The sequence below is a fragment of the Bufo gargarizans genome, chromosome 1, assembly GCF_014858855.1.
Source record: "Bufo gargarizans isolate SCDJY-AF-19 chromosome 1, ASM1485885v1, whole genome shotgun sequence".
Classification (NCBI taxonomy): domain Eukaryota; kingdom Metazoa; phylum Chordata; class Amphibia; order Anura; family Bufonidae; genus Bufo; species Bufo gargarizans.
In genome coordinates, this window is record NC_058080.1 from 350,732,609 (window position 1) to 350,752,852 (window position 20,244).

At 47.0% G+C, this 20,244-nt stretch overlaps 1 protein-coding gene across 1 annotated transcript in view; it reads right to left on the reverse strand.

Moving 5' to 3' along the window:
- ATCAY (ATCAY kinesin light chain interacting caytaxin) overlaps positions 1-20,244 on the reverse strand; it is a 120,546-nt gene that overhangs the window by 33,096 nt on the left and 67,206 nt on the right. The window contains exons 8-9 of the mRNA XM_044282749.1: positions 15,473-15,559; positions 4,284-4,382 (exon numbers count right to left, since the gene is read on the reverse strand). Of these exons, the coding sequence (XP_044138684.1) occupies positions 4,284-4,382; positions 15,473-15,559 (186 nt within the window). The remainder of the gene's footprint in view (positions 1-4,283; positions 4,383-15,472; positions 15,560-20,244) is intronic.

A 20,244-nucleotide genomic window follows, 5' to 3' on the forward strand; every position in this document is an offset into this window, starting at 1 on the left:
TAAGATTATGCACGTGATGAGAACGTATTCCTGCCACTTTACAAATCACTAGTCAGACCACACATGGAGTACTGTGTACAGTTCTGGTCTCCTATGAACAAGGCAGACATAGCAGAGCTGGAGAGGGTTCAGAGGAGGATAACTAAAGTAATAACTGGAATGGGTGGACTACAGCACCCTGAAAGATGATCAAAATTAGGGTTATTCAGTTTGGAAAAAAGATAACTGAGGGGAGATCTAATAACTATATATAAATATCTCAGGGGTCAGTATAGAGATCTCTCCCATAATCTATTTATCTCCAGGACTGACTGACGCGGGGACATCCTCTGCGCCTAGAGAAAAGAAGGTTTCTACACAAACATAGAAGAGGATTCTTTACAGTAAGAAAAGTGAGACAATAGAACTCTCTGCCTGAGGAGGTGGTGATGGTGAGTTCACTAAAAGAGTTTAAGAGGGGCTTGTATGTATTTCTGGAGCGTAATAATATTATAGGTTATAGTTAGAGATGAGCAAAGTTTTGATGTGGCAACTTTGCTGAAGTTAGTCAAGAAATTCGATTTGTTTCAAATTGGTCATAAATTGCTATAAATCATGTATATCCTCCAGGTCACTCTGCCTAGAGGATATACAGAGCGGCCATGCTGCAGTGAGGAACCACGTGGCCAAATAGCCCGCCAGCTGCCTTTCATGTAATAATGAAGACCACAGTGTGTAGTCAGTCTTGATTATTAATGGCTGCATGGCACCTTTAATGCATCTTTAAAGGATAACTGTTTAGACCCTAATTTCAATTTTCATATATGTAGTTACTAATAACATGATATTCCAGAATCAGTTACTATTAGACTGACTTACCCCATATTTAATAAGATTCAGCCCTTAGCAACCAGTCTGCATAAAACTGCAATCTCACTATTCAGTTAAGATGGCCGCCACTGCCCTCACCCTGAGGCTAATCCCGCCTGCCCTCACTAGCCAGTAACAATAGCCCCCCAAAAGTGTCAGTAACCAGAGCCCTCCCCCCTAAAGGGTTAATCTCCTGCAGCACAAAGGGGTCCTCTTACCACATGTTGCTTTCATTTATACACTGAGCAGACGGCAGATCTCCCTTCCCTGGTCTGCGCTGCATTGTCCAGCTCTGCTGAGTGAGGGAGCGTCTGCCAAGCGCAGGGACAGGGAGAAGTGCACACAGCCCAGGCACTGTTATCAGCTGCTGGGGAGGACCTGGCTTTAATTATTTACTTACAGTCCCTGGCTGTCCGGAATGTGACCTTGCACGCTGCGTCCTCCGTCCTTCAACAGAGAGGACCATCCCTAGCAACCCTATTTTAAGCAGAGGTAAAAGTAGGCAGTACAGGGAACAAAAATGTGGAATTAAGGGGTAATTGAATGCACAGTGAAAAGTTGAAATAGGGCCACCAAGGTGATATTAATCACCACAATCCAATACTCCCCCCAAAAAATATACGACAGTTATCCTTTAAACAGGAGCTGTTGCTGGTATGTGGTTTGGCTGGTTAGGTTGGGATCACAATATGCATATCATTGCTCTTCTGGCCTGCCGGTTGATAGTAAACACAGAATATTAATCAGCTCTGGCATACCCACTTCACCAACCCCAGCTCTCCTGCTCTACAGGTGGGAGCCCTTCTTCTGCCATCTGCTTTTCCTCCTTTTCCACATCATTTAATATCAATAAAAATAGGTCATCAGGAACATCCAGTTCCTCCTCTCTCTGTCTCATACTGACTTTTCTAGGACATGGAGACTTTGAAGAATTATTTAGAAGTAGTAAAGCCAGCAAAAGATGAGGATGGTCACCATTAAAACCTGCCCCTCCCCCAAGGGGGTGCAGACTGGATGGTACTGGTTGGCACACTGGCACTGGAATAATAAAGGATTCCATTTGATTGTTATTGAATTACATATCTTACGGCTGATGTAGGAATAAATAAATAAAAAAAACTGACGCAGGATAAGTCTCCCTGAAATCTCCGTCCCCAATATTCTTCTCTTGTTGTCAGCCACCCTGTCTTTAGCACATGAGCGCGTGCCACATCTCTCCCTATGCTCAGCTCACAGGACAATTGTGGAGACCAGGCGGGATGAGGGTTTTATAAGGGTGTGACATCACAGGGGATGGCTTCACCCAGCATTAGTTATTACATTTCTGAAGAAGGGTTGTTGATCCAGGGTGTTAGGCAACTTCAACATCTGCGCTTTGTATTCTGGTTTTGAGATCCGGCAGAGGATCTCAAAACCCGGAACAAAACGATTCTGTTCGATTTAATACATCCAGATGCATACATACCATTAGTATTCATACATTCCATTAGTATGCAGTTGAAACATACTAGATCCCTCACTAAAAATAATGTAAGTCAATGGGTGATAGATATGTTTTTTTTTTAGGATCCAAAAACAGCACCATTGACTTACATTGTTTTCAGAGCCAGATCTGATTTGTTCCGTTTCACAGACCGGACACAAAACCATAGCTTGCAGTGGTTTTGTGGCTGGTCACACAAATGAACAAACCAGAACGGAATGCATTCTGATCTACTTTGTCTCTATTGACAATGAATGGAGACAAAATGGAAGTGTTTTACTCCGGTTTTGAGGTCCTCTGCAGGATTTTAAAACTGGAATACAAAGCGCAGATGGGAAAGTAGCCTTATATCTGATTGGAGTCGGGAAGGAATTTTTTCCCCTTAAGGCTGTATTCACACGTCCGCAATGTGTTTTGCGGATACACGGAGACACGGATCCGCAAAACACGGAAAGCTGCAATGTGCTTTCCGCATTTTGCGGACCGCACATTGCCGACATAATAGAATATGCCTGTTCTTGTCCGCAATTGCGGACAAGAATAGGACATGTTCTATTTTTTTGCGGAAACTGAAGCACGGATGCGGAAGTGCGGATCCGCAAATGTGGATGCGGACAGCACATTCCGTCCCCATAGAGAATGAATGGGTTCGCACCCTTTCCGCAAAATTGCGGAAAGGATGCGGACCCATTTTGCGGACGTGTGAATGGAGCCTAAAGGGAACCTGTCAGTGGGATTTTGTCTATAGAGCTGAGGCCATTGGTTGCTAGATGGCCGCTAGCACATCTGCAATACCCAGTCCCCATAGCTCGGTGTGCTTTTATTGTGTAAAAAAAATAATATTTGATACATATGCAAATTAACCTGAGATGAGTCCTGTCCCTGAGATGAGTCCAGCGTGAAGGAGCCCAGCACTGCCCCGCATCTTTAGAATCTCTTCCTTGCTCCCCGACGTCAGAAAGCTAGAGCTCCGAAATCTCGTGATGCGCGAGCTAGCGCATGCGCAGTTCATTCCCTGAGGCTGATGCCAGCACAGGGAAGGAACACTAGGATGACCCTGCGCATGCGCTAGCTCGCGCATTGCGAGATTACGGCGCTCTAGCTTTCTGACCTCGGGGAGCAAGGAGCAGATTCTGAGGATGCGGGGCGGTGTTGGGCTCCTTCACGCTGGACTCCTCTCAGGGACAGGACTCATCTCAGGTTAATTTGCATATGTATCAAATATATATATTTTTTTTTTTACACAATAAAAGCACACAGAGCTATGGGGACTGGGTATTACGGATGTGCTAGTGGCCATCTAGCAGCCCATGTCCTCAGCTCTATACACAAAATCCCGGTGACAGGTTCCCTTTAAATGAGAAAAATTGGCTTTTACCTTACAGTGGATTTTTGTCTTCCTCTTGATCAACTTGCAGGATAACAGACTGAACTGGATGGATGGATGTCTTTTTTCAGCCTATCATACTATGGAGGGCATTTATGAGACTGGCGACGCTGGTCTTCGTCCCTTCTGTGCTGGCGGTTCATCCACCCAAATTATGTAGAGGCGCAGACGAAAATGATAAATGCTGCAGAAAATGATACACGAGATGGGCCCACCTACACCACGACCCCTTTTTTAGACTTGGCGTGTGGCCGAAAAGGGGAAGATTGTGGTGCAAATAACCTTTGTGCTGCAATTTGTGACAGATATATGCCAGAAAGGGGGGTATATCTGTTTGTTAATGACCCCCTATGTTACTATGACAACGGAGAACTACAACTTGGCAATAATATTACATTTCAAAGTATAGTTTTAAAATATTTGATGTTTGATTTTCTTTTACCAAACCAATCCTTTAGTTTAGTAAAACAGAGAAAAACAGAGAAATAAAAGGATACTACTTTAAATACAGAAGGAAATTAAGTCCATATATAACATTTAATTTACAATATATTCTTAACTTACTGTAAGACGCATTCAGGGATATGTACATTCTCCATAGGAATTATTTGCTCCAGTTCCTCCAGACTATGCACATACTGTATCTTACTGATAAACTTCACACTGTCAAAGACCATAGTAAACAGTCAATGTAACATGTCTGTATTTGTACCATCTTCAGTTTGTATCAGGACATCACTTCTTTTGTTTTGGTTATGAGTGTTCTATTTTTTTAAAAATAAAAATTGGATTAATCCAGCAGTCTGAGATGCATGGTGTGATTTCTGCCAAGCTGCTTTCAACATCTGTGCATTAACACAGTGCCAATACAGATTTGAGTTACTTTGGCAGGCAACACATCCCTAGCAAACAGTCTGTCCTACTACCCATGCTTTTAGTTTAAAGGGTACCTGTCATCATCTTTATGCTGCCCATACTAACGGCAGTGTAAAGTAGAGACAGGCGAGTTGATTTCAGTGATCTCTTTTATAAGCTAAAAGTAAGTGGTTGCTGAGAACCAACATCACAACCATTGCAGACTAGGCCTGGAAAAGAGTCACCACTACCTGAGAAGAGTCATGGTTATTCATAAATCCCTGCTCCCCCTGTGCACCTGCTGATAACTGACAGTCTTCTACCTAGTTTTCTCTCTTTCTGTCTAGGAGAGAACTGCCATCTCAGTTCTCTCCTAGAACTGAGCGGATGGATGAGAGGTAGAGCAACGGAGCGGGGCGCAGACAGTAGCGAAGTGAAGCTTGACTTAGGGGGAAGTATTCAGGCAGTAAAGGGTTAGTGGTGAATTACAGGTTGAGGTGTCCGCAGGGTTAAAATTAGTAGGTGGAGTTTGTAATTCACGGGCTGTATATTATCTGGAGTGGGGGTGGGATCTATACCAGTGTCCGGGGCATTGCGGTGAGTTAGGGGCTGCGGTATCATGTCTGCCTTAGAACAAATGATGGCTGCGGTCAGGGCCGCGGCGGAGCGGCATGGGCCTGAGTTGATTCAGCAGAGTTTGCAGGCAGCTATGGCGGCGCCTGCGGCGCCTCCGGCTGCGGTAGTGGGGAGGGTTAGGGCCCGGCGGCGGCGAGTCCTGAGGCGACCCCCCGGGTACGGCGGCGTGTGCTGAGCCCCATGAGAGCTGTCCCTGGGAGGCAGGTTAGGGCTGATCCGGTGGCGGCTGGTAGGCGTAGCGGTCGTAATGCAACACCTCGTCGGGCGCCTGCGGGAGAGGGGCGGGTTAGTTCCCGCCGTTCGTCCCTTGCCCGGCAGGGGGGGGGGTCGCAGAGGGAGGAGGCCTGTCCGGCGCAAGATGTCCCTGGCGTTGTGAGCGATGGTCCTGGCGGCTTACCTGCATCAGCGGTGGGCAGGCGATCGGAGGGGAGGACGTCGGGTGCTGCGGCCTCACGCTCCTGCGGTGAGGGCTTTCCGGCTGTGGAGGCGTCTGTGGAGGTGGGAGCGCTGCGGCCTGGTCCTGGAAGCCGGCAGCATTCTGTACTGTCGCAGCTGGAGGAGCGTTCGGCGGACACAGCAACACCAGTGGCTGGCCTGGGTATTGCAGGCAGATGGATGAGTGACGGATCGCTGGCTGGGGGTTCTGGTCTGGCCCCGCCCCCAGTGCAGCAGGCAGGCGTTACAGCTGCAATGGGACGTAATGCGGCCACTGGCCATCGGGCCAGTGGGTCAAGGGGTGGCGGAGTGGACGCAGTGACCAGTGCGGAGATGGGATTGCGGCCGCCGTCGGGTGGGCTTGGGAGCGACGCGTCATTGGATTTGCGACCCGGCCACGTGGACGGTGGTAGGGGTCTCCATTCTGCTTCGATGTTGGAATAAGGGGAGCTCTCCGTGGAGGACTGGAGCGGACGACAGGTCGGTGGTCGCGTCGGGTGTCGGTCCATCGTCTTCTTTATCTACGTTCGTGGTGGCGCCAAGTGATGTTCCGGAGCGGTCTGCGGCGACTGGGAGGTTACCCCATGGTCAGCCAGGTGAGAGATCTTCGTGTCAGGCTCCGGGTGGTGGCGGGTCGGGGGTTGCGGGGGGGCAGTTAGGTAAGGTAGGGTCAGAGAGTTTGGCGCAGGAATTGCTGGCGGGTATGTTGTCTCTTATTTCGCGTTTGGGTACTGAGGCTGCTGCTTCCCCTACGGCGGTGTGGGCGTCTGGGCCTGAGGTTGGGAGTGGCGGACAATCTAGTGTGATAGGGCCTGGTGTTGCGCCTGCTACGGCGGTGAGTACTTCGGTGGGTGCCGTGGTGGCAGACGTGAGTAGTAAGGGAAGAATTGGGGAAGACGTTAGGTTGGGGGATGCTGCGAGAGGGGAAGTGTACGTGTGCTTTGAGGGGCCGTTGGGAGCGCACTTGAAGCCGGAGGTTAGGGAGAAGATTTGGAAGGACGAGTATGTGGAGATATTTTCGTTGCTTCCGTTGGAGAAGTTTCAGTTGGATAGGGTGCGGTTGGATGAGAGCAAAAGGGAGGAGGAGGAGAAGCGGCGGTTCAGGCTTATTCCGTGCACTTTTCTGAATTGGCTGCAGGCTTTTGCTATCTTGGCGAGTGTGGTAGGGGAGAAGGCGCCTGAGCACTGTTCGGCGCTTTTCTGCTACATGGACGCAGTTGGGGAGGCGTATAGGACATATGGGGGGGTGGCCTGGCTTAGGTACGACTAGCAGTTTCGTTAGCGGAAGGCGGTCCGGCCTAGTATTAGGTGGGACCACAAGGACATCAGCTTATGGATGCGGCTGATGTCCGCTCCTAAAGGGGGCAGCCAGCCCTTTCGGGGTGCGGCCGGGGGTTCCTCGGCAGCAGAATTTAGTGGTGGACATAAAAAAGGGTGCTGTTGGCAGTTTAATGAGGGGTACTGCAAGTACTTGGCTGATTGCAGGTTTAAGCATGAATGCTCCGGTTGCGGCAGGGCACACAGCTTGTCACGGTGTTTTAAGCGGGAAAAAGGTAAGGGATTTGAGGCTGTGCAGAAAAGGGGTGACCCCGGTGAAGGTGGTCGAGATGGAGCCTTTTCTAGAGAGGTATCCAAATAGGGGGGCGGCGGAGTTGTTGTTAGCTGGTTTTAGGATCCCGTGTGTTTCGGAGGGGGTGGCGGTTGCGGATCGCAACTTGGCTTCGGCATTGTCTAACCCGGCGGTAGTTTCTGAGAAGATTGCAAAGGAAGTGTTTGCTGGTAGAATAGCGGGCCCGTTTGTAGGTTGTCCGTTGCCGGGTTTGTGGGTGTCTCCGTTGGGGTTGGTGCCTAAAAAGGAGCCTAACAAGTTTCGGCTTATTCACGATCTGTCATTTCCTGCAGGGGGTTCGGTTAACGACGGTATTGATGACGAGTTGTGTTCTGTGTCGTATACATCATTTGATGAAGCTGTGCGGTGGGTGCAACGTTTTGGGTATGGGGCGTTGTTAGCGAAAACTGACATTGAGGCGGCTTTCCGTTTGTTGCCTATTCATCCGGACAGTTTTCATTTGCTTGGTTTTAAATGGGAGGGGCAGTTTTATGTTGATTGTTGTTTACCGATGGGTTGCGCAATTTCTTGTTCATTGTTTGAGATGTTTAGTTCATTTTTAGAATGGGTTGTGAAGCAGGAGGCAGGTTGGAATTCTGTGTTACACTATCTGGACGATTTTTTATTTTTGGGTCCGGCTGGGTCGCGGGTTTGTTCAGTTTTGCTACGCACAATGGAGCGGGTGGCGGCTCGCTTTGGTGTGCCGTTGGCGGCGGAGAAGACGGTGGGGCCTGCCACGTCGGTCAAGTTTTTCGGTATTGTGATTGACAGCGTGGCAATGGAGTGCAGGTTGCCAGAGGATAAGGTTGATTGATTTGCGCAGTGAGGTGGCTTTCCTGCGTAGGGCGAAGAAAGTACAGTTGCGTCGTGTGCAGTCGGTTTTGGGGAAATTGAATTTTGCTTGCAGAATTTTGCCCATGGGTCGTGTGTTCTGTCGGCGCTTGGCGATGGCGACAGCGGGTGTGAGGGTGCCTTTTCATTTCTTGCGGTTGTCTGCGGAGGTTCGTGCGGATCTTGAAGTTTGGGAGCGTTTTTTGGTGGAGTTTAATGGTCGTTCGATGTGGATGGAGGCATCGGTGGCTAGCGCGGATCTGGAATTGTTTACGGATGCGTCGGGTTCGTGCGGGTACGGTGCTTTTTGTCAAGGGCAATGGTGTGCGGGTCCGTGGCCTGAGGAGTGGAGGGGGGCCGGACTGTTGGGTAATCTGGCGCTGTTGGAATTGTTCCCCATTGTGTTGGCAACTGAATTGTGGGGAGAGCTGTTACGAAATAAGCGTGTGCGCTTTTGTTGTGATAATTTGGGTGTGGTGCAGGCGGTCAACAGTCAGTCGGCTAGTTCACCTCCTGTTGTGCAGTTGCTTCGGCATTTGGTTCTCAGAGGGTTAAGATTGAATGCGTGTTTTGTGGCAGTGCATGTTCCTGGTGTTAGTAATTCCATTGCTGATTCTCTTTCTCGTTTCCAGTGGGACCGTTTTCGCAGTTTGGTGCCGGGCGCGGACGCGGAGGGTCTGTCCTGTCCTCAGTGGCTCTGGAGCGTGGCCTTGGGGTCTCATCAGATCTGATTAGGCGGTCCGTGAGTAGGAGTACGTGGGCGGCTTATTCTTCTGTGTGGTCGCATTGGGAACGGTTGGTGGATCAGGTTGGCGGTTGCGTAGTTGCGGAGGATTTTCAGGTGTTGTTGGTGTATTTTGTGGGTTTATCTTATAGCTCTGGAGCGTCTTTCTCGGTAGCGTCCAAAAGGGTGGCGGCTGTTGCTTTTTGGTTGCGTTTGCGTGGTCTGGCGGATGTGTCCAGGAGCTTCTTAGTGCGGCAGGCGCTGAAGGGTTATCGGCGCAGCGCTGTTAGGAAGGATACTAGACGTCCGGTGTCTTTTTCGGTGTTGCAGCAGTTGTGGGAGCAGGTGGGTACGGTTTGTGAGTCTTCGTATGAGGTGTGTTTGTTTCGGGCCGCTTTTTCTCTGGCTTTCTTCGGGGACTTTAGAGTTTCTGAGCTGGTGGCGAGTAGCGTGCGTGGAGGCGGACTGTTGTGGGATGACGTTTGTTTGGATGAGGGAGGTGTGCGTTGTGTTTTGCGAAGGTCGAAAACTGATCAGATCGGTAGAGGGGTTTGCGTGGTGTTGCGCCCATTGGTTGGGTCCGTGCTGTGCCCTGTGCGGTGTGTGGCGGAGTTTTTGGCATTACGACCGGATGTAGCGGGTTCCTTTTTGGTGCACCTGAATGGCATGGCGTTGTCCCGTTTTCAGTTCGTGGCGATATTCAGGCGGTGTCTGACGGCTGCTGGCCATCCGGCCAAGGAATTTGCTTCTCATTCGTTCAGGATAGGAGCGGCGACTGAGGCGGCTAGGTGGGGTCTAAGTGACGTGGTTATTAAGCGTATTGGCCGGTGGGAATCGGACTGCTTTAGGGGTTATATTCGCCCTCATATGTAGTGGAAAGTGTGGTTTGTGATTGCATGTTGGGGGGCGAGGCTCATTGTGTGTGTTTTGTTTTTTCGGGTCCTCTTCGTGCTTGGCGTGGATTCTAGGCCATTCGTACGTCCACTGGGGAGCATTGAGAGCTGATGTGCGGAGAAATGGAAGGCAGTTGGGTTTTCGGCCGGAGGAGTTGCAAGTGCGGTGGATTGGTGTAAGGGGGATGTTGTGGGGTCGGGTGTTGCCTGAATTCCATGCCTTCGCGTTGTTGGATAGGCCTCCCAATATTTTAGTTTTGCATGTCGGGGGTAACGACTTAGGTGTTCGTCGCTCACAGGATGTGATACGGGACATCAAGTTGGATCTGTTGCGTTTGTTGGGAGAGTTTCCGGATTTGTTGGTGGTTTGGTCCGAAGTGGTTGCTAGAAGGTCGTGGCAGTTTGCGAGGTCTGTGGAACGGATTAATAAGGCGCGGGCGAAGCTCAATAAAGAGGTGGGTCGTTTCGTTCGGCGCCAGGATGGATTTGTGGTGCGACATCGGGAGTTGGAGGCTGCTTCGTCTCAATTCTTGATGGCTGATGGTGTGCACCTTAATGATGTGGGTATGGATTTGAGGGCTTCTGGGCTGCAGGATGGTCTTGAGACAGCTTTGAGAGTGTGGCGGGACGTCCACAGGTGAGGTGTCACATGTGTTCGTCTGTGGCCGGTTAATAGAGGGTCCTGGAAGGCAATACAATGTTTAAGAGGTGCATGACACGTTGGAGCGTGCATCTCATCAGGTTAGGTAAGCTGATGGCTGGGGCTCCTGTTTGGGCTAAAATGCCTACAGGGGTGGATGGAGATATAATTTGGAGGATTTGGTACCTTTGGGTCGGTGACTGCGGCCAAGGGTAAGGTGGAAATCAAGTGGAGATGTGGAGTGAAGAGCGCAGCTTGCTTGGGTTGCCTTCTAGGATCCTTTCTCAATGTGTTGGAATTTATTGTAATTTGATTTATGTGTTTATGTGTTTATGATTGTGATCACTAAAAGAAAAGTTGAAAAAGTTATTTATTTGTCTAATAAACGGGCTGCTACAGCCATTTATACCAAGACGTTGGCTTTTGAGTGTTTCTTGGGAGGAGAGGGTAGTTGGGTTGGTTGGGCAGCTGACTGAAGTAATCTTACATCCTATTAAGTCATGCAGGAGATTTTGAATAACCATTACTCTTCTCAAGTAGATTTGACTCTTTTCCAGGCCCGGGCTGCGATTGTTATGATGCTGATTCTCGGCAACCACTTTTAGCTCCTGAGTAATTTGTCACTAATTTATGCAACACTCAGTCGGGTCAGCATAAAGTTGATGACAGGTTCCCTTTAAGGTAATTGTCTTTAGACTTAGATTAAATAAGAAAATGGGGTTTGAAAAGAGTTAAAGTTCACATTAGCATCGGCAACTGGCAAGGTTAAACAGTTTTTCTGGTAGTAAAATATTGATAAGCTATTCTTAGGATAGGTCATCAATATCTCATCATTTGGGGTCTGACTCCCTGCATCCCCACATTCCTAGGCAAATGACAACACATTCATTGGTCACATTTCCTTTGTTTAGCTCAGTCCCATTCAAGTAAATATGCCTGGCACCAAGCGCAGTCACTATACAATGTACGGCGGTGTGTTTGCTATGCTGTGAGGGAGCTGCAGGTCTCCCTTTCAGAGGGGAAAACCCCTTTAATTTTTCATATAATGTTCTTGGTGCAGAACCTTGTACCTCAGTTGTGCACTTATTCTTTAATTCAGTTATTTACTTCTTGTTTTGTACCAATTCATCAAGTGTTTAAGATCCTTAAGAACCTTCACTATTTATAACCAGTAGTTAAAAATCAAGTGGCTCATAACAGTAACTTAGAGCAGTGTCTACAACGAGCTGGACGCATGTGTGTCCATCACATGATCAGGACATAATAGATCCTAGTCCCCATGAAAGAAGACCAAAAACACTGTACATACAGTCAGGTCCAAAAATATTAGGACATCAACACAAATCTAAAATTTTGGGCTCTATACACCACCACAATGGATTTGAAATGAAACAAACAAGATGTGCTTTAACTGCAGACTAAGTTTTAATTTAAGGGTTTTCAATATGGGAGAGAGAATCTGGATCACACATCCTCATTACTATGCTTTTGATATAACAACAAATTTAAGCATGATAAAACATGGCTATACAGCACTGTTATCAATATATTGCTATGCACTATTAGGAGGCATTAATCTACAGTTTGATCAAAGAGCATAGGCCCACTTATCGCGACAAGGTTGCCTCTATCAAGTGGGGACCTACTCTAACTTTGGCGCGGCACTGTGCACCGACCATCGTGCCCCCGCACCGCTCCAGCAGGCAACAGGACCCAGTAGCCACAAAGCAACCTCACTGTGCAGCAAAGCCATCTAGGCCCTGGGCCCCATCACTCCATCAGCACAGCACAAAAGCAGCGACGGCCACCGTCCAGTACCGCATAATGTGAACAGGTGCAAAGAGATCACCTGTTCACCCCTCAGGGACACCAACTGAGAGGTGGTAGGAATTTATAAACCCTATGCAGACTTCTGCTAATTAAAAGCACCTGAGCCGAATAGGGAGGAGTGCTGATCGCTGCTTTTGTGCTGTGCTGGTGGAGTGATGGGGCCCAGGGCCTAGGTGGCTTTGCTGCACAGTGAGGTTGCTTTGTGGCTGCTGGGTCCCGTTGCCTGCTGGAGCGGTGCGGGGGGCACGATGGTCGCCGCACAGTGCCGCGCCAAATTTAGAGTAGTTCCCCACGTGATAGAGGCAACCTTGTCGTGGTAAGTGGGCCTATGCTCTTTGATCAAACTGTATACTAATGCCTCCTAATGGTGCAAAGCAATATATTGATAATAGTGCTGTATAGCCATGTTTTATCGTGCTTAAATTTTTAACTGTTGTTATATCAAAAGCATAGTAATGAGGATGTGCGATCCAGATTCTCTCTCCCATATTGAATAAATTTTAATTTGAGGGTATTTACATCCAAATCAGGTAAACGGTGTAGGAAATACAACCGTTTGCATATGTGCCTCCCACTTGTTAAGGGACCAAAAGTAATGGGACAATTGGCTTCTCAGCTGTTCCATGGCCAGGTGTGTGTTATTCCCTCATTATCCCAATTACAATGAGCAGATAAAAGGTCCAGAGTTCATTTCAAGTGTGCTATTTGCATTTGGAGTCTGTTGCTGTCAACTCTCAAGATGAGATCCAAAGAGCTGTCTTTATTAGTGAAGCAAGACATCATTAGGCTGAAAAACAAAACAAACCCATCAGAGAGATTCTAAAAACATTAGGTGTGGCCAAAACAACTGTTTGGAAAATTCTTAAAAAGACGGAACGCATCGGTGAGCTCAGCAACACCAAAAGACCCGGAAGACCACAGAAAACAACTATAGTGGATGACCGAATAATTCTTTCTCTGGTGAAGAAAACACCCTTCACAACAATTGGCCAGATCAAGAACACTGTCCAGGAGGTAGGTGTATGTCTGTCAAAGTCAACAATCAAGAGAAGACTTCACCAGAGTGAATATAGAGGGTTCACCACAAGATGTAAACCATTGGTGAGCCTCAAAAACAGGAAGGCCAGATTAGAGTTTGCCAAACGACATCTAAAAATGCCTTCACATTTTCTGGAACAACATTCTATGGAGAGATGAGACCAAGATTAACTTGTACCAGAGTGATGGAAAGAGAAGAGTATGGAGAAGGAAAGGAACTGCTCATGATCCTAAGTATACCATCTCATCAGTGAAGCATGGTGGTGGTAGTGTCATGGCGTGGGCATGTATGGCTGCCAATGGAACTGGTTCTCTTGTATTTATTGATGATGTGACTGCTGACAAAAGCAGCATGATGAATTCTGGAGTGTTTCGGCCAATATCATCTGCTCATATTCAGCCAAATGCTTCAGAACTCATTGGATGGCGCTTCACAGTGCAGATGGACATTCACCCAAAGCATACTGCAAAAGCAAGCAAATAGTTTTTTTAAGGGAAATAAGTGAAATGTTATGCAATGGCCAAGTCAATCACCAGACCTAAATCTGATTGAGCATGCATTTCACTTGCTGAAGGGAAAATGCCCCAAGAACAAGCAGGAACTGAAGACAGTTGCAGTAGAGGCCTGGCAGAGCATCACCACGGATGAAACCCCGCTTCTGGTGATGTCTATGCGTTCCAGACTTCAGGCTGTAATTGACTGCAAAGGATTTGCAACCGAGTATTAAAAAGTGAAAGTTTGATTTATGATTATTATTCTGTCCCATTACTTCTGGTCCCTTAACAAGTGGGAGGCACATATGCAAACTGTTGTAATTCCTACACCGTTCACCTGATTTGGATGTAAAAACCCTCAAATTAAAGCTGACAGTCTGCAGTTAAATCACATCTTATTTGTTTCATTTCAAATCCATTGTGGTTGGTGTATAGAGCCAAAATTGTTAGAATTATGTCACTGTCCCAATATTTATGGACCTGACTGTACATGTTTCGCCAGTCAACTCTTTCTGCTAGAATAGCAAGACGACTAAAAAAATCAAATGTATCTCTGCTATGGTTGGCAAATTGTTTGCAAGGAATCTCAAGTAAAAAAAAAAAAAAAAATATTAAAATTCAGCATATTGGTCATACAAAAATCACACATGTTGTCTCTGGTATTGCAGCCCAGTCCCACTCACTTGATAAGCTCACAGAGTGTGTTTCCCAGACTGAATATGCTCATGTGAAATAGGCCTAAGGTCTCATGCACACGACCTTGTTGTTTTGCAGTCCGTTTTTCACGGATCCGTTGTTCTGTATCTGAGTTTTTTTTTCCTTCTCCGATTTAAGTCCTCTTTTGTTTCGTTATTCTACAAAACATATGCGTATGGTTTCCGTATGCGATCCTTTTTTTGCAGATTGGAAACGGAAACAGTAACTTATTAAATCACCAAACACATGAGCAATATGGGCTAGGCATAGCATTTCTACAGTATCGATCTGCAAAATACGGATGACATACGGATGTTTTCCGTGTGCATTCCGTATTTTTTGCGGACCCATTGACTTGAATGGGGCCTCGGACCGTGATTTGCAGACAATAATAGGACATGCACTACTTTTTTGCAGAATGGAAATGCGGAAACAGAATGCACACAGATTACCTTCCGTTGTTTCTGTGGACCCGTTAAAATGAATGGTTCCGCATACGGTCCGCAAAAAAAACAAAAGGAACGTAAGCGAAAAGAAAATACGTTTGTGTGCATGAGCCCTAAGGCTGAGTTCACACGAACGTGTGTGACCCGTGCTCGTGCTGCGGCCCACAAATAGTGGGCTGCAATGCACGATCGCCGGCTGTAGGTCAGCCGCATCGGATCGCAGACACATTTACTTTAATGGGTCCGCGATCCGCCCGTTCCGCTAAAAGATAGGACATGTTCTATCTTTTTGCGGAACGGAGGTATGGGACGTAACCCCACGGAAGCACTCCGTAGTGCTTCCGAGGGGTCCCGTCCCGTGCGGCCGTTCCGCAATTCCGGATTTGCAGACCCATTGAAGTGAATGGATCCGCATCCGTGATGCGGAATGCACACGGAACTGTGGCCGTGTATTGCGGCCCGCGATTTGCGGGCCGCGATACGGCCACAGATCACACACGTTCGTGTGAACTAAGCCTAAGACTGAGGACCACTGTCCGTTTCAGTATTACACCCATCAGTATTTACAACTACAGTATCAGACAGCTTTGTGAATACTGCTGAAAAATAAATAAATAAATCCTACCTTATGAATGGTCTGGAGATTGCCAATACAGTCCTGATGAACCAGGAAGGGTGAACAATTATTAAAGATTTCAAATTTTTTCTCAGTCTGTATGAGAAAACAAAAATATTCAATTCCAAAAAATCAAACAGTGAACAGAATGTTTTGTGAATATAGTGCTGCATTTTTCAGTCATGTATGGCAGTTTTAGAAACAACCTGATATTGTACATTCATATGACTAAATTGCCAGGACATTGCTTATAATGCTGTGTCATTAATTCTTACATACATCAATATATGTCCCAACCATCTCACTAGCGCCTTCTTGTAGAAGATGCTGCCTATGAGCCTTGGGATATGACAAGAGAAATAGCCAAGCCAAATACATCCATAGACAGCTGTTTTGGGGTGCTTGCCCCTTGTTAGTACGTAGTACGTAGTAGAATTCTGGCTGGCTGAGTGCAATACATTGGATGCAGCTTAGACAAGATGCTGGTTCTCCTTAAAGAGATCAGCTGTGTGTGGAGACATACTTATTGAAAGTGCTTCATGGTATGGAGACTTATAGGTAGGAATGAGCGAGGCGGGCTTCAGATCCTAGATCCAAAATTGCTTCGCTCCAAACTTGGCTTTAAAAAGTATGTGCTCCTGCGAGGCAAAATGAGTTATCACTGAAGTCTCGCAAGACTATAACTTCGGCATTTGATTATTAACCACCTCAGCTCCCCTAGCTTAAACACCCTTAATGACCAGACCACTTTTTACAATTCTGCACTACACTACTTTCACAGTTTATTGCTCGGTCATGCAACTTACCACCCAAATGAATTTTACCTCCTTTTCTTCTCACTAATAGAGCTTTAATTTAGTGGTATTTCATTGCTGCTGACATTTTTACTTTTTTGTTATTAATCAAAATTTACCAAAATTTTTGCAAAAAAATGAAATTTTTCACTTTCAGTTGTAATTTTTAAAAAAAAAAATGAAATTTCTATATAAATTTTTCTCTAAATTTATTGTTCTACATGTCTATGATAAAAAAAATGTTTGGGTAAAAAAAAATATGATTGGGGTAAAAGTTATAGCGTTTACAAACTATGGTACAAAAATGTGAATTTCTGCTTTTTGAAGCAGCTCTGACTTTCTGAGCAAACCTGTCATGTTTCCTGAAGTTCTACAATGCCCAGACAGTAGAAAACCCCCACAAATGACCAATTCCGGAAAGTAGACACCCTAAGGTATTCGCTGATGGGCATAGTGAGTTCATAGAACTTTTTTATTTTTTGTCACAAGTTAGCGGAAAATGATGATTTTTTTTATTTTTATTTTTTTTTCCTTACAAAAGTCTCATATTCCACTAACTTGTGACAAAAAATAAAAACTTCCATGAACTCACTATGCCCATCACAAAATACCTTGGGGTGTCTTCTTTCCAAAATGGGGTCACTTGTGGGGTAGTTATACTGCCCTGGCATTTTAGGGGCCCTAATGCGTGAGAAGTAGTTTGAAATCAAAATGTGTAAAAAATGCCCTGTGAAATCCTAAAGGTGCTCTTTGGAATGTGGGCCCCTTTGCCCACCTAGGCTGCAAAAAAGTGTCACATGTGGTATCGCCGTACTCAGGAGAAGTCGGGCAATGTGTTTTGGGGTGTCTTTTTACACATGCTCATGCTGGGTGAGATAAATATCTCTGTCAAATGACAACTTTGTATAAAAAAATTGGAAAAGTTGTCTTTTAGAGAGATATTTCTCTCACCCAGCATGGGTATATGTAAAAAGACACCCCAAAACACATTGCCCAACTTCTCCTGAGTACAGCGATACCACATGTGTGACACTTTTTTGCAGCCTAGGTGGGCAAAGGGGCCCACATTCCAAAGAGCCCCTGAAGGATTTCACAGGGCATTTTTTACACATTTTGATTTCAAACTACTTCTCACGCATTAGGGCCCCTAAAATGCCAGAGCAGTATAAATTCCCTACAAGTGACCCCATTTTGGAAAGAAGACACCCCAAGGTATTTCGTGATGGGCATAGTGAGTTCATGGAAGTTTTTATTTTTTGTCCCAAGTATGGGCGTAGCAATGGCTATGGGGCCCTACGCCACTGGGGGCCCGGGCTGCCGGCTGAGGATTATATATATTTTTTAATTCATGTGGCATAGCTACAGGGGTCGCAGGCCCCTCCAGGACAGACAGAGAAAGCACTATCTGCAGGGCCTGCAGGCGGTGCGATAGGGCGCGGCCGGAGGCAGAGAGGCATACCTGCAATAAGGAGATGGAGTAGTCCCGCTCCCAGTCTGGGCAGCAGTCAAACTGGCTGAAAGTGGAGGATGCGGAGCATACAGCGGAGCGTACAGCGGAGCTGCGTGCTGCTGGGCCTGGCAGCGCTGCTGGAGTGTGGGCGCGCAGACGTTCAAGTGGCTGTGAGGTGAGGGCTGGCTGACTCTGGGACTGGTAAAACTTACTCTGGAGTCCTGGACCATTATATCTGGGGAGGAGGGGGGAGCAGCACCCTGGAGGTCTGGACCAGTACATTTAAGGAGAAGGAGGGAGCAGGACCCTGGAGGTCTGGACCAGTACATTTAAGGAGAAGGGGAGAGCAGAACCCTGGAGGTCTGGTCTGGACCATTATATAGGGGGGAACAGGACACTGGAGGTCTGGACCATTATATCTGGGGAGGAGGGGGAGCAGGACCCTGGAGGTCTGGACCATTATATTTAAGGAGAAGGGGGGATCAGGACCCTGGAGGTCTGGACCATTATATTTAAGAAGGGGGGAGCAGGACCCTGGAGGTCTGGACCATTATATTTAAGGAGAAAGGGGGAGCAGGATCCTGAAGGTCTGGACCATTATATAGGGGGGAACAGGACACTGGAGGTCTGGACCATTCTATTTAGGGGGAGCAGGACCCTGGAGGTCTGGACCATTATATAGGGAGGAGCAGGACCTTGGAGGTCTGGACCATTATATATTGGGAGTAGGGGGAAGCAGGATCCTGGAGGTCTGGAACATTATATATGGGGAGTAGGGGGAAGCATGAACCCGGCGGTCTGGACTATTATATATGCAGGAGGGGGGAGCAGGACACTTGATGTCTGGACCATTATATCTGGGGTCTGGCGGTGGGAGATTTAGGGTGGGGGTGGGAGGTCTAGGAGGGGTGTGGGGATGTTGGGGTGGGAGGTCCTGGAAGGGTGTTTGGGTGGGAGCTCTGGAAGGGGTGGGGGTCTAAGAGGTATGTGGGGGTGGGAGATCCGGGAGGGGGGGGGGCCCATAAAAAAATGTTGCTATGGGGCCCAGTCATTTCTAGCTACGCCCCTGGTCCCAAGTTAGTGGAATATGAGACTTTGTAAGAAAAAAAAAATATAATAATCTTTTTCCGCTAACTTGTGACGAAAAATGAAAAATTCTAGGAACTCGCCATGCCCCTGACGGAAAACCTTGGGGTGTCTTCTTTCCAAAATGGGGTCACTTGTGGGGTAGTTATACTGCCCTGGCATTTTAGGGGCCCTAATGCGTGAGAAGTTAAAAATGCCCTGTGAAATCCTAAAGGTGCTCTTTAGAATGTGGGTCCCTTTGCCCACCTAGGCTGCAAAAAAGTGTCACACATGTGGTATCGCCGTACTCGGAAGAAGTAGGGCAATGTGTTTTGAGGTGTATTTTTACATATACCCATGCTGGGTGAGAGAAATATCTCTCTAAAAGTCAACTTTTCCCATTTTTTTTTATACAAAGTTGTCATTATAGAGAGATATTTCTCTCACCCAGCATGGGTATATGTAAAGAGACACCCCAAAACACATTGCCCAACTTCTCCTGAGTACGGCAATACCACATGTGTGACACTTTTTTGCAGCCTAGATGCGCAAAGGGGCCCAAATTCCTTTTAGGAGGGCATTTTTAGACATTTGGATCCCAGACTTCTTCTCAAGCTTTAGGGCCCCTAAAATGCCAGGGCAGTATAAAAACCCCACATGTGACTCCATTTTGGAAAGAAGACACCCCAAGGTATTCAATGAGGGGCATGGCGAGTTCATAGAAGATTTTTTTGTCACAAGTTAGCGGAAATGTTTTATTAATTTTTTCTCACAAAGTCTCCCTTTCCGCTAACTTGGGACAAAAAGTTCAATCTTTCATGGACTCCATATGCCCATCAGTGAATACCTTGGGGTGTCTCCTTTCTGAAATGGGGTCACATGTGGGGTATTTATACTGCCCTGGCATTTTAGGGGCCCTAAAGCGTGAGAAGAAGTCTGGAAAATAAATGTCTAAAAAATTTTACGCATTTGGATTCCGTGAGGGGTATGGTGAGTTCATGTGAGATTTTATTTTTTGTCACAAGTTAGTGGAATATGAGACTTTGTAAGAAAAATAAATAAATAAATAAATAAATTCCGCTAACTTGTGCCAAAAAAAATGTCTTAATGGAGCCTTATAGGGGGGTGATCAATGACAGGGGGGTGATCAGGGAGTCTATATGGGGTGATCACCCCCCTGTAAGGCTCCATTCAGACGTCCGTATGTGTTTTGCGGTTCCGATCCATGGATCCGTGGATCCGTAAAACACATACGGACATCTGAATAGAGCCTTACAGGGGGGTGATCAATGACAGGGGGGTGATCAGGGAGTCTATATGGGGTGATCACCCCCCTGTCATTGATCACCCCTCTGTAAGGCTCCATTCAGACATCCGTATGCGTTTTGCGGATCCGCTGGTCAGTGGATCCGCAAAACACTGACACAGCGGATCCGCAAAACACATACGGACATCTGAATGGAGCCTTTTAG